Source organism: Castanea sativa, chromosome 4, assembly GCF_040712315.1.
Source record: "Castanea sativa cultivar Marrone di Chiusa Pesio chromosome 4, ASM4071231v1".
In the NCBI taxonomy this organism is placed as follows: domain Eukaryota; kingdom Viridiplantae; phylum Streptophyta; class Magnoliopsida; order Fagales; family Fagaceae; genus Castanea; species Castanea sativa.
In genome coordinates, this window is record NC_134016.1 from 43,106,652 (window position 1) to 43,119,227 (window position 12,576).

The 12,576-nt window shown below is 35.1% G+C and overlaps 1 protein-coding gene across 5 annotated transcripts; it reads left to right on the forward strand.

Moving 5' to 3' along the window:
• Window positions 1-981: 981 nt before the first annotated feature.
• LOC142630329 (uncharacterized) lies at window positions 982-9,561 on the forward strand. Of its 5 annotated transcripts, XM_075804314.1 has the most exons (13): window positions 982-1,437; window positions 1,963-2,098; window positions 2,590-2,726; window positions 3,246-3,447; window positions 3,693-3,931; window positions 4,370-4,481; window positions 4,702-4,846; window positions 5,071-5,213; window positions 5,334-5,500; window positions 6,569-6,877; window positions 6,958-7,013; window positions 7,507-7,721; window positions 8,348-9,561. In XM_075804314.1, the coding sequence occupies exons 1-13, from the start codon at window positions 1,237-1,239 to the stop codon at window positions 9,529-9,531; spliced, it is 3,246 nt and encodes a 1,081-aa protein (XP_075660429.1). In that variant the 5' UTR covers window positions 982-1,236; the 3' UTR covers window positions 9,532-9,561. The 5 variants fall into 5 exon arrangements, with proteins under 5 accessions (XP_075660429.1, XP_075660431.1, XP_075660433.1 ...); XM_075804316.1 differs by lacking the exon at window positions 982-1,437 and having other exon boundaries at window positions 1,968-2,094; XM_075804318.1 differs by lacking the exons at window positions 982-1,437; window positions 1,963-2,098 and adding an exon at window positions 2,342-2,448 and having other exon boundaries at window positions 2,590-2,734.
• The last annotated feature ends 3,015 nt before the right edge of the window (window positions 9,562-12,576 follow it).

The following is a 12,576-nucleotide window of genomic DNA, read 5'->3' on the forward strand; positions in this document are numbered from 1 at the left end:
GTGAGGGTCCAAATTTGGGACTTTATTATTAATTTTCTGGGCCAGGAAGTGCAAAATAAAAAAGGGAAATGTTAATATTTCCTTTTATGGGTCTTAAAAAAAGTGAAAAAATTTACCAAAAAATTACTAAAAAAATAAAAAACTATCAAAAGCTGCCATAAAGTTAGCAAAAAAAATTGTTATTAACGAGCACCTTCCGGTGCCCATTAATACAACCCAATAAAGAAAACAATTAGAAGAACAAAAACAAAGAAGTTTCATATTTGCTCTTTATGTTTACAACTTTCACAATTCTTACTCAATGGTCTCATTTAATTCGTTTAACTGGAGAATGATACGATGCTAAAAACACAAGGGTGGAAGAAGTAATGGAACTATGGACCATTAACTCGTCTTTGCCTTCATAATTCTTTGCATTAAAAACAGAATGGAAGATGCCAAAATTTTCTTTTACTCCCAAATACCAGTAATCTAATGCAGTTATCTCAAACCCATGACACATCAAACATTCTGAGTGCTTTTAAATGTTTAACACAAGCAATATAAAATTATTACTTTTTTCTGGGGCTCAGTAAATTTGCAATCCTGCCCACCATTTAACAGGCCAAATTCTGTGGAAATTATATAAACTTGACCAAATTTTACAATCCCTAGAAATGTAATTAAACCTAGTGATTTGTTTTCTATTTTAGTTTTATTTTTAAACATGCTATGTGAGTTAATCCACTAAATGACATAAAGGTTGGTTTTAAACTGTGTGTTGGTGGGAATATTAATTAAGCCTGACACTGCTTTGAGCCCCCTCTAGTAATTGTTTATAGCCAAAAAAAAAACCAGTAATGCTTCTTTCCTGTCTCTACATGTCTTTCTTAATTTTATAGTACTAACAAATCCTTGTCTTTACTGTTTTTTTTAGCTTGAGTCTCTCTCTCACTCACTTATATAGCACTGAAAGCTTTTAACTTGCACTGTTGGTCTCACGTTCACTATCCTTAACTGAACCTTCATCGACCACTAAACAATCCAAACCAATCTTCTTAAGTCACTCTCGTACTTGTGCTATTCACTCTATAATCTCTTTTCTCTTCCACTAATCTCATTTTCAACAGTGTTTCCATTCAATGTACTTCTCTCACTGTTCAATGCTGTTTTCACAAACCCCACAAATGTGCTTCTTTTGGTTATAAATTTTTGGCATTTACATGCATCAGACTTTCAATTGGGGTTTACTCTGAAATGGGCTTGCTCAAGCTTCCATTGTTAGTTTTACTCTGCTGGGTGTTTTCTCTTTTGAGTACACTCTGTGTTGACTCAGAGCTCACTGTGAAGTTCTTGAAGGCTCCCCATGCATTCTCTCATCTCAGCTCAGCCACATTCGTATTTGAAGTTCTTGAGGGTGGGAATAGCTCTTGCACCAATTGTAATATCACTTGCAAGGTACGTTAAGCTCTAGTAATACTTTGTTTTACCTAGCTTTTGTTTTGGGTACTCTGCTCTCTCTCTCTGCTCTCTGCTCTCTCTCATGAGTTTGTAAGTTTTATGGTTCTTAATTTAACGTCAGGGAGGTGGTTGATTTCAGAGAGTAATTAGCACGTCTTTCCACTCTGTCAGAGGATATAATGAGCTTGAATTTTCTTTTAGAGTTTAGGCTAATCAAGAAAACTATTTGGAATTCAGTTTATTTATATATATTTTTTGTAATTTTCTATAGGTGATATGGTTATTATAATGAATAGTTACATGTCATATACTTGCTATTTGGTCATATTCTTCCTGCTGCCAAGCTAAATGAATAGGATTGTTTTTGCTTTGTGTGTGTGTGTTTTGCTTTCCAACTCAATGGTAAGTGGGAAGTGAAGAAGCTGCATAATGGTTTGATTTATTGGGATAACTTTGGATTTTCTCTTGATGTCTATTTGGCTTGTTCCACAAAATAAAAGGTTAATAGACTTCTTGGTGCAGCTGGACGATGGCTTTGCTTCGGACTGTGAAGGCAGGATGGTTTTGTATGCAGGCTTGCAGGATGGAAATCATACATTTGAGGTTTGCACCAACGGGTCTGGAGGAGTTGGCTGTGCTAACTATAACTGGACTGTTGGTTAAGAACCTTCCTTTTATCCTCTTTATTTTATTTTTATTTTTGTAGTTGTTCTTATATTTTCTTCAACTACCACTCAACTTAAAACAAGACCTTGCTTGAAGGTCCTCAACAGTAATGTCTGTGAGGAAATGTTTTGCCGCCCTATGTGCTGACTAATTGAATGTGACAAAATCAATTCCCATGAACTTATATTATATTTTTTGGTACCCAATTTCTAATTTATACATTTTTCTGAAACTGGTTCTACAGAACCCATGTACTCAATTTTCAATTTTATATGAAATGCACAAATCTTTCCTTACTATTCTTATTCTTGAAGACTTAAACAGACCCTGTTTACACTGACGGTTAGTTTGACACTTTATCAAGCTTGCTGAAACCAAACCGAGCTATGATGTTAACATTGCAGATTAGATTTTCTGGCAATCATACTGACTTATATCTTTCCTGTACATTTAGCTGATTCATATTATACCTTAATTTTGCAGATACAGTCCCGCCTACAGCATATATCACAGCCTCAACACCTTTCACAAGTGCTCTAAATGTTTCTATAATTATATCTTTCAGTGAACCCTGTACTGGTGGAGGAGGTTTTGTATGTTCGTCTGTGAATGCCTGCAACGTGAGTAGGTGGCTAACAAACATATGAAAAAGCCTCTAAATTGATTTTATGTTCTCTCTTTGGTTCTTGAATTATTATAGTGTTTCAGCATTGCGGTTTTTGGTTGATTTGTTCTCAACCTTTCTATTATTGAAGTATGGCTTTAGTTGATTAGAGAAAGATAAATTGGAGTTCCCTCTAGTGTAATGGAGTCCACACAGCACAAGCGATAATGGTGGATTATCTCCCTGGCCAAGGATTTATTATCAGATCTTTTCCATACGGATATTTTGTAATAACATTGCTTGAAATGTGTCGTGCACACTTGTCAATACATGATATAATCTTCTTTATCTTGTATATTATTGAATCACTGTAAAATTTCTAGAAATTCCTCTCATGGAACAGTCCACCTTGTTAATTGAGTAGATGCATAAAAATTGAGTTCCATAATCTAGGTTCTCTAATAAGCAATTTTGTCTAGACTGAATAATAAACCAAATTCTAACAAGTTCATCATTTGTGGAAAACACTTTACAGCTTTTGGTCTATGGTGCCGGCCAAGTTATACCATCCTCACTCAACATTCTACAGCCAAACCTCCAATATTCCATCCTTGTGGGTTTATCATCTGCTTCTCAGTATGGGCGAGTGGTTTTGGTAATGGATAAGAATTTTTGTACTGACAGTGCTGGGAACAAATTTACAAGAAACGCGAATTCTACTTTCTTGGTGCATTTTGGTGAGTCTAATTTCTATTTCCATAGGATCAATAGACAACATGTGTCGTTATTTTCAAGAAGTTATAAGTGATATGCCCTTTCATTGCTATTCTTGTTTTTTTCTAATTGATGCCTTGCGCTTTACTTACTGGAAATTTGTATCATATTAAAATGAATAATCTAGACCATTGATACAACCTAGCTTATCTAATTTAGTTGTTGTTGTCAATATGTTCTTTACTTGCTGCGTTCATTAATTCCACAGATAGACGAAGTGTGTTTGTCTATTTGAAGATTCATGTTCCTGAAAGGCTACTTCAACTTAATGGTGAAACTAGACTGGTGCAAGCAACTAATAACTACAACAAACTAAAGGTGTATTTGTACTTTTCAGTGCCTGTTCTCAACTCATCTGCAGAAATTCTAAATTCTTTCCAAATGAGTCAGGGCACACTTCTTCCTGTCAGTGGAAATAATCTTGGGAATCGCAGATTTGGCTTTATGGTCAGATGATTCTCACAATCTTTTTTTTTTTTTTTTGTTATTTTTTCATCCATGAGACTAGAAGTTGGTTCATAAGTTAGGAGCCTGTTTAGTTGTCCTGCGAATTTGGAATGGCTCATTTATATTTTGTATAATATGTAATGCACATCATCTTGAATGGGGGTCACTTAGAAACATTGGAGCCATTGATTGAAATGGGCAAGTTAATCATTTTTAAAAATTCGTAAAATGCCCTAATTTCAAACCTTTTATTTTGATGGTTGCATATTTTGAACTCCCACCTAATATAAAATACAAAATGAAGCCATCAAATTCCACAGGCTGATCGAACAGGCCCTTAATGTTCTTGAATTTCATGTTTTGATATTTATTTATATCTCTAGGATATATTTTTCTCATTCCTATTCTTGCTTACTCATTTTCACTCTCTCCTTTTAGGTTGCAAATATATCTAGCATGGCTATAGTCACACTAAGCATTAATTCAAACTCTATAATAAGTAGACAAGGGACTCCAATTTCCCAAGTTGCACCAGTTACTTTCCTATATGGTACGTTGTACACTAGTTTACAAGCGTTACAAAGAGAAAATAAATCATCTGTTTGTAGAAATCAAAATTCAGTTTTAATATTCTTTTACTCAACTTGTTGAATATAGAAAATTTTGAGATTGAAATGTTTTTCCACGATTCTATGCAATCAGGAAAGCTTTACACTTGGATTTCTATTTTTAAGATGTTTCCTCCTGATAGATATAAATGTGACCTTCAGATTCTTTAAGGCCTACTGTAAGGTTGAGTACACCATCCCATCTGAGGACAAGAGAAGATAGCATCCCAATGTTGATAAAATTCATGAAGCCTGTATTTGGCTTCAACTCTTCTAATATATCAATCACAGGAGGGCATTTACAGAGGCAAGTCATTTATGGTTACCTTTGTGTTTGTATCTATGTATATTAACCTGTACATGATACATCACATAAATAATGCACTCGCACACAAATGAGAAACCATAATGGTGACCTCTATACAATATTTGGGTTCTTGATGGAAATAATAGGTCAATTAGTATGGCATATATACTCTCAACATTTTGTCATTTTTGTTCCCCTCCAATGATAATCATTAATATTCTCAGTTTTCGTGACATAAGTAAAAGCACATATGCTGTGGAGATAAAAGCAGACCAGGATATTGTAGCTGTCTATGTTCCTGAGAATGTAACTGGGGATGTTGCTGGAAACAAAAATCTGCCTTCCAATGTTCTTCAAGTAAGGCACTGTAAGGATTCTTACTCTTTTCTCTTGTCGTCAGCTCAATTGTCGTCCAACATCTAAGCCCTAGGTTAGCCCTTTGATTTTCTTATTTATTTACTGATGTAAGGTTAAAAAACATATACAGATTCTGTGCCCAAAATATCTTCTGTGATTTCTGAGCTTGCAACCGCTTCATTTGTGGTGACATCTATTGCTTCCGGGTTGCTAATGGTGTCAATTGCAAGCCTTCACTACATTGGGGAGTTTTCAAGACCATTTTCTTCTTTTTCTGATCCTGCAAGGAATCTTTTTGTATGATTTCTAATTCATTTGAACTGTTATCTCATTAATTGATTATTTAGTTATACTATGGTAATCTTCTACACAGGGGGCTTTTACACTGAGTTAGAAACACAACAATAAATAAATTGACATTAATGCTGAGGTTGGATGTTATAAAAAGGGTAGAGATAAATCTTACAAAATCTTTGGGGTTGAAACAAATTTCTTTAAATGACATTATTGACAAACAATCATGACCCCAAAAAAAGTTCTGATAGCACGTTGATGTGCACCTTTAACTTTCTTGGGACACCTTGAATAAGAACACTAAGCACATTATTGGTGATCTCTTCATTCTAAAGTTTGTTTATGGTCTTATTCTTTGCAAAGCATTTCATTTATGGTAAAACAAGATCTTTCTGATGTACTTATCATATATGCTTATGTTTTCTTGGTGTCTGATCCGCTATTTTGTAAAGTTTGAACCAGAAGCTAATCAAAATGTACCAAGCAGGTTATCTCACTATGATTATATTATATGTAGCCTCTTGAAAATCAAGTAAAGTAATTAGAAATACTGTGGAGCAAATTAACCCTTTTCTTCCTGTAGAAAAATAATACACTCCAAGAAAAACTTTCCTTGATTTTTATACAACAAATTTAATATATAACTGAACTCTCTAAATATTTTGGTTGGTTTGACCATGTTGTCTGACTTCCATAGGCCCAACTGAAGCCTGTGGAGCCTGTTGGTACTTCTTACAAAGATGGAAAACTAGGATTGACCTTTTCAGAGTGGGATTTTGTGGGCAGGGGTGTTATTCTGTTATTGGCGTAAAAAGAGAGAGGAGGAGGAGAAGGAGGAGGAAGGGGGAGGGGGAGGGGGGGGGGTGGGGCGGTGGCAATAGACCCTCAAGAACTGCATCATTCTTGTAGAACTTGTCAAAACCATATTCTTGTAGAAATATATGGTTTTTGGCATGTAGATGATTGTAACCTACTGCCATTTTAAGTATCTGATATATAGCTTATCAAACCTTATGAACTGCATCATTCTTGTAGAACTAACTTGCATTTTTCCTTTACTCTTTCATACAGAGAATTGCATGCCATATTCAGGTTTTTGCATTTTCTAGATGGTTGGCAGTGACACTGCCAGTGGAGTATCATGAATTTGCAAGGGGTTTGCAGTGGAGCATTCCCTACTTCAGTCTTCCATGGGAAACTCGGAACACCCAGTCAGTCTTGATGGGCTCAAGTCCATCTTCCAACTCACATCCCTACATATCTAAAATTCATGATCGAGAAAATTTTCTGGGTGTGCAGCTGAAACAAGAGAATTTGAGTAGGGCTGCTTCTGTAAATGGGTTACCACTGACTCCAATGGAATATAGATCATACTTTCAGGTCTGAAACCTCTACCTTTCTTGACTTCTTCAATCATTTAATGAATAAATCTTGTGATAGAATGCATTGTACACTTGCAGAACCAAAATATTAGACCAGAAGCTGAATATATTTTGGATCCGCATATTTTAAATGGGTAAGTTATGAGGACTCTTATTTTCTATTTATTACATGCACTTGCATATGGATTTTAGAGACACAAAACAAGTGGAGAAATTATTCCATATGGAGTTTTTTTTTTGGGCAAAATATATACAATATAAAGCAGAAAAACTATGAAAGAAACAAATGATTATTTCGACAAAAAAAAAAAAAAAATATATATATATATATATATATAATCTTTTTTTTAAAAATGTTGAATGGAAGATAAAGAATTCTGGGAATGTACGATTTGGTATACTTGTTATTTAGATGTAGAATTTTCTGTAGGTTGCTATGAAAAATTAAAGCTGTTGATGCTTTGAATTGTTGCAAATTATATATTAAACCAAAAGGACATTCTTGATACTTCATACCCCTATTATTCATTTCCATTTAAATTGGTGAATTCATCATTTGGATTTGAGGTGCCATAGACACTCATTTATTTGTTAGTGTAATATCTTACTAGATTTTGTCTCATGTAGGTGGAGGGATTTTAGTAGAAGCATGTTCTGCTTAGCCATAATTGGTGGCAGTTTCATACTGCTGCATGCTTTACTCCTTGTCATCCTAAAATTCAGGAAGAAAAATACTGAAAAGCAGAGGGGTTATGGAGTACTCACATTCCCAAGATTTGAAATATTCCTTATAATTCTTGCGCTACCTTGTATTTGCGAGGCCTCTGCTTCTCTAATTAGAGGTAACTTAACAGTTTGTTTCCTTCCCCACAAATGAATCTTTACCTATGCGTTTATGGTGCAAAATCTGAGTTTTGAAAGGTAATAATGCTGCTTGTATTGTTTTTTCATTGCAAACCCAATATAATTATCTTTCAACTTTCTACTCATATTGAATTCTTTAATCAAAGAATTGTCTAATTCTCATTATGAAATGCATAGAATGAGCTAGTTATTTATTTATTTATATATATTTATCAGGTCATCTTTTCTACTGTACTTTCCAAATATGTGATGTAATTGTGACCATTTGCCTTTCTTGTTCATACAAGTCTCATGGAATTAATCAATATCATATTGGTTGGCACCAGAACTGGTCTACTGTCCTGTCTCCTCACATATTTTAGAATTGTCATTCAGTTGATGTTTCACACTGGTTGGAAATTAACTCAAATCACTTCTGTGTGACAACCATCATAGCATAGTTATCTGACTGCATCATATCAGAGTTATGGCAATGTGTATCGAGAACTAAGATTCACATTTTTTGCACATTTACATGCTATTTTTCATTGGTTTTAAATTTTAACGCTAAGAACTTCAAGTACAGATCTTCATGGTTTAATCTTATCTTACTTTGTGGATTAAGGAGGATTGGCATCAGAGATTGTAGTTGGCATTCTGCTTCTGGGTGCTGTGTCATTTCTACTGCTGGTTTTGCTCTTGTTCCTCTCTATAGGTATTACATTTGCAAAACTACTTCAATACAAGGAAGTTCATCAAGTAGGTCGGAGATTTCACTGGTATCAAGAAATAGTCCGAGTAACTCTGGGTCCTGGTAAGAGAGGCCAGTGGACGTGGAGAAATCAACAGCACTCTAGTTACCTAACCATGTTAGGGCCTCTATTTGAAGATTTAAGAGGCCCCCCGAAATACATGCTCTCACAGATTTCCGGGGGCAGTTCCCTTACACATGGTGATCGGATCATTGCCTCTGATGACGAAACTGAAGATGCAGAAGCACCTTTTATCCAAAAGCTGTTTGGAATACTCAGAATATACTACACATTGCTTGAGTCCGTGAGACGCGTTTCACTAGGGACTTTGGCTGGTGCCTATAAGGAGAAGTGGTCTTCTAAGACTCCCACAATAATCTTGTTATGCATAACCTCTTTTCAGCTCTTCTTCCTTGTTCTCAAGAAGCCATTTATTAAGAAAAAAGTTCAGTTGGTTGAGATCATCTCAGTTACCAGTGAAGTAGGTTTATTTGCTATTTGTTTTGTTCTCTTGGAGAAGGAATTATCAGCCAGGGTTGAGACTATAGTTGGAGTGTTCATGCTTATACTTTTCCTAGTGGGATATTTACCACAGTTGATGAATGAATGGCGTGCTTTGTATAGACAGACAAAGCAGCTGGACTCCGCTGAGATGTCTTTCTTAACTGGTTTGAAGATAGCTTCAATTGGATTAATCTTGCTTTTCATCCCACACAAGTTTTTGGAAAGCAGGTTCCCAGTTAATGGTCACCATGGGGATGGAGAGACTAATGTCACTAGTTCTTCAGCTGAAAGGAACAGGAACTCTGGGAGTAGGAATTCAGGCACAACTGTGCCAGAAAAATCATGGTTGAAACAGCTAAGAGAACTGGCAAAGGCTAGCTTTAGTAAGGATGAAAGTGGGGCTCCAAGTGATCCCTCAACCAGTCGTGCAAGATGGAGTGGGTTTTGGGGCACTAAAGGTAGTGGGAGCCCTACTTTAAATGCATCTTCTGATTTCAAGTCAAATCCAAGTGGGTTGTACAAAGATTTAGAAGCAATTTTTGCATCCAAGTGAAAGTTAATGATTCAAAGAACATTTCATTTAGAACTCTGGTTTCATGGCAGTTTCTTTATCTATCTTCCAACAGCAGATGCAATGCTGACTCCACTATTTTTCGAGAAATAATGAGAAATGGGTGATAGCTTAGAATTGTGGAGATGGGGTTGTAACCCTTTCTATTTTTAAGTTGTGACCCATTTTGTGGGGCACATAAGAGTAAAATTTTGTCTTCTTTTGAATAGCCGTGAAAGTTAGAACTATAAAAATTTAATTTAAGCAAAAGTTGGAACTTCTTTCTATCTAGTTGTATTGGTGCATATGTGCCAGCATGGAGCTGCAATTAATATGTAGTATCTAGGGAAATCAAGTTTGCTTCAAACCAGATCTAAAAGCTTTATTTTTGACCTGAGAAGCAAGTAAACTGAGAGTAAAAACAAATTTAATAATTGGCCAGTGGTAGCTTGATTATCATTCTTGTTGCCACCGAGTGACAAAAGTTGATTCTGTAAATTTATGTTCCCTTCAGTCTTTTGCACTCACTAGATTCCCTAAATGCAGTCACTAGCTTCACTTTGTTTGCACTGTATTTAGTCTAATATTTTCTAACATGTCATCACACTAAGTCACTAACCATACTCAGCAAGGGACGTGGAGCTCGACCCCTTCGAATATGGATGCCACAAAGTGATATCCCAACATGATTCAGTGCACATCTAAGAGCATCTGTCTAATTGCATTCAGAAGGATCCAAATCCGACATTTTCACTCTTCCAAAATCTATTTTGATACTTCATTAGGTATGTGTGAACATGATACCTAACCTCTCTTCCTCCTTGGTAAATTGAGGCAGAGAATGCATTAACCTGTTATTATCAAACTCATTTGAAACATTGACAATATACATGAGGAAATTTATCAGCTCACAAATGTGCTTAAGTTTTATACTTGCACTTTTGTCCACTTGCTTTTGGGGAACCCACACCACATATGTCCCTCCCTCGCAAACCTCACACATAGAACCAAAGGTACTGGGCTCAGTTACCGTGTGGTCTTGGTCCTTGCGTGGGCTTTGCCTCACATAACCTGGAAGCATCAGATTTTGGTCCATTTGGTCTCAGGTTTAACCTTAATTTGAGCCTAGTGGAACCTCTTCTGACATAAAATGGAGGTCGTTAAGAACTCAAACCTGCTGAACAAGTGAACATTCATTCAATTTCAATGAGCTTGTGGATCATCTTTCAATTGCTTGCTCAAGTTTGGAAATTATACTTGAACTTCTTCAGGCCCATATAAAAAGGAAAAAGAAAAAAAGAAAAGAAGAAAAAAAAGACACAGAAGATCTTTGTTTTTGTTTAAACCAGAAATGCTTTACAATCTTGACCTTAGCTTTTAGTACATTTGTTTTAAGTTTGCAACTGCTACTAGTACATTTGTCATAAATGCACTAATATAAGAGCATAAATCAATTTATGCTCTTACATTCTCTCTTATCTTCTTGTTTATGTATTTTATTCTTTTCAGTGTTTACAGAAAGTGAATTATAAGTACATAGCTGATAGCACATGTGTGAGAGAGTGAGTGAGCAGGGAAAGCAGTGTATTTAAGGTTGAGCTTCAATGACCTTTTCATCTTACAAGTTACCACCACTACCATTACATTTGTCACCATATGAAGGAGATAAGATTATCATTTTCAATAATTTTCTGTCCTTGCTCTTTAATCCAGCTCATGTAGGGGCTCTATGCCTCTATCACCAGAGGCACCAACACACTGTATGTTTTTTTGTTTTTTCAAATTCTTCCTAGCTGTACATAAGTACATTTATTATTGAAATTGATGGTCCCCCAACAATTCGAACCCAGCACATTATTCATTCTTGGCACATAATCGCGAGGCCAAACGGACTCCTATAATTTGCATAGGAAAGAAGAACGGGAATGAATTTGCTGAAGCAGTTTCTTATCCTTGGGAACTAAAACAGCAGAATAATCAATATTGTAACTAAAACCTTTGGACCTTTCTGAAATATGTCCGAGTTCTTCCATAACCCTTGGACCTCTTTGAAACGTGTCCAAAGTTATTTTTAGACCTTTAAGCCTTTGCATGACCTACGTTTGGGCTTGATCCTGCATTACTTTTAGCTTTTCAAAAGATCATAATGAGAAGGTGATAAGAACATTTGTCCTTTCCTCTCTGTTTTAATTAGAGCATTTTTATATAGAATAAGTATAACATTATTTACCATTGTTGAGTTGCTAATTTTTTATTGATTGTCATTTGAGTCTACCTACACCAATTTATTTTTAGGAGCAAATAAGATCATCAAAGTGGTACTGATTATTGTCTTCTATAAAAAAATAAAATAAAAGTAATAACTCTGCCAAAGGAGAAATTATTAAGTCCGTGCCCTGTGAGAGGGAGGACTCCCAGTACAGACCTAATAATATCTCCTGCCAAAGGCCCACCTCCTGTCACAGTCTTAATCGACCCATCAACCTCAGTACTCTCCCAGACGCATGCATCTTCCTTAGATTAGCATTTGGATAAAGACAATCTTTAGCTACAAAATTGATTATAATCTTAAGCTACAAACTCATTTAATAAAATAAATATTATTGTATATTTTAAAAATTTAACCATTGAATTATATGTTCTTTACCTTCTTAATACATATGTCAAATTTTATGTCAATCGGATATTATTTACGATATAATTTATAAACTTATATTTTATGCATAATTTTAAATTACAAAAACTTGCCATTTAAAAATGTATTGATGACATAGCTATTGATCTTTAATTTTCTTGAAATTTTGAAAACATGTAGGATATAAGAAGAAGATGTAATCCAATGGTGAATTTGTCAAAATTCACCTCCAATAAAAAGATATTGAGTGAGTTTGTAGCCTAAAGCTATAACCGATTTTGTAGCTAAACTTTATCATTTGGATAATCACTACCACAAATACTCATACTCTGTTATACACAACTTTTTTTTAACTGAAATTATGTTTTTAACTCTCAGTTGAAAAAATGTGTATATCCATGTGTGTAATGAGT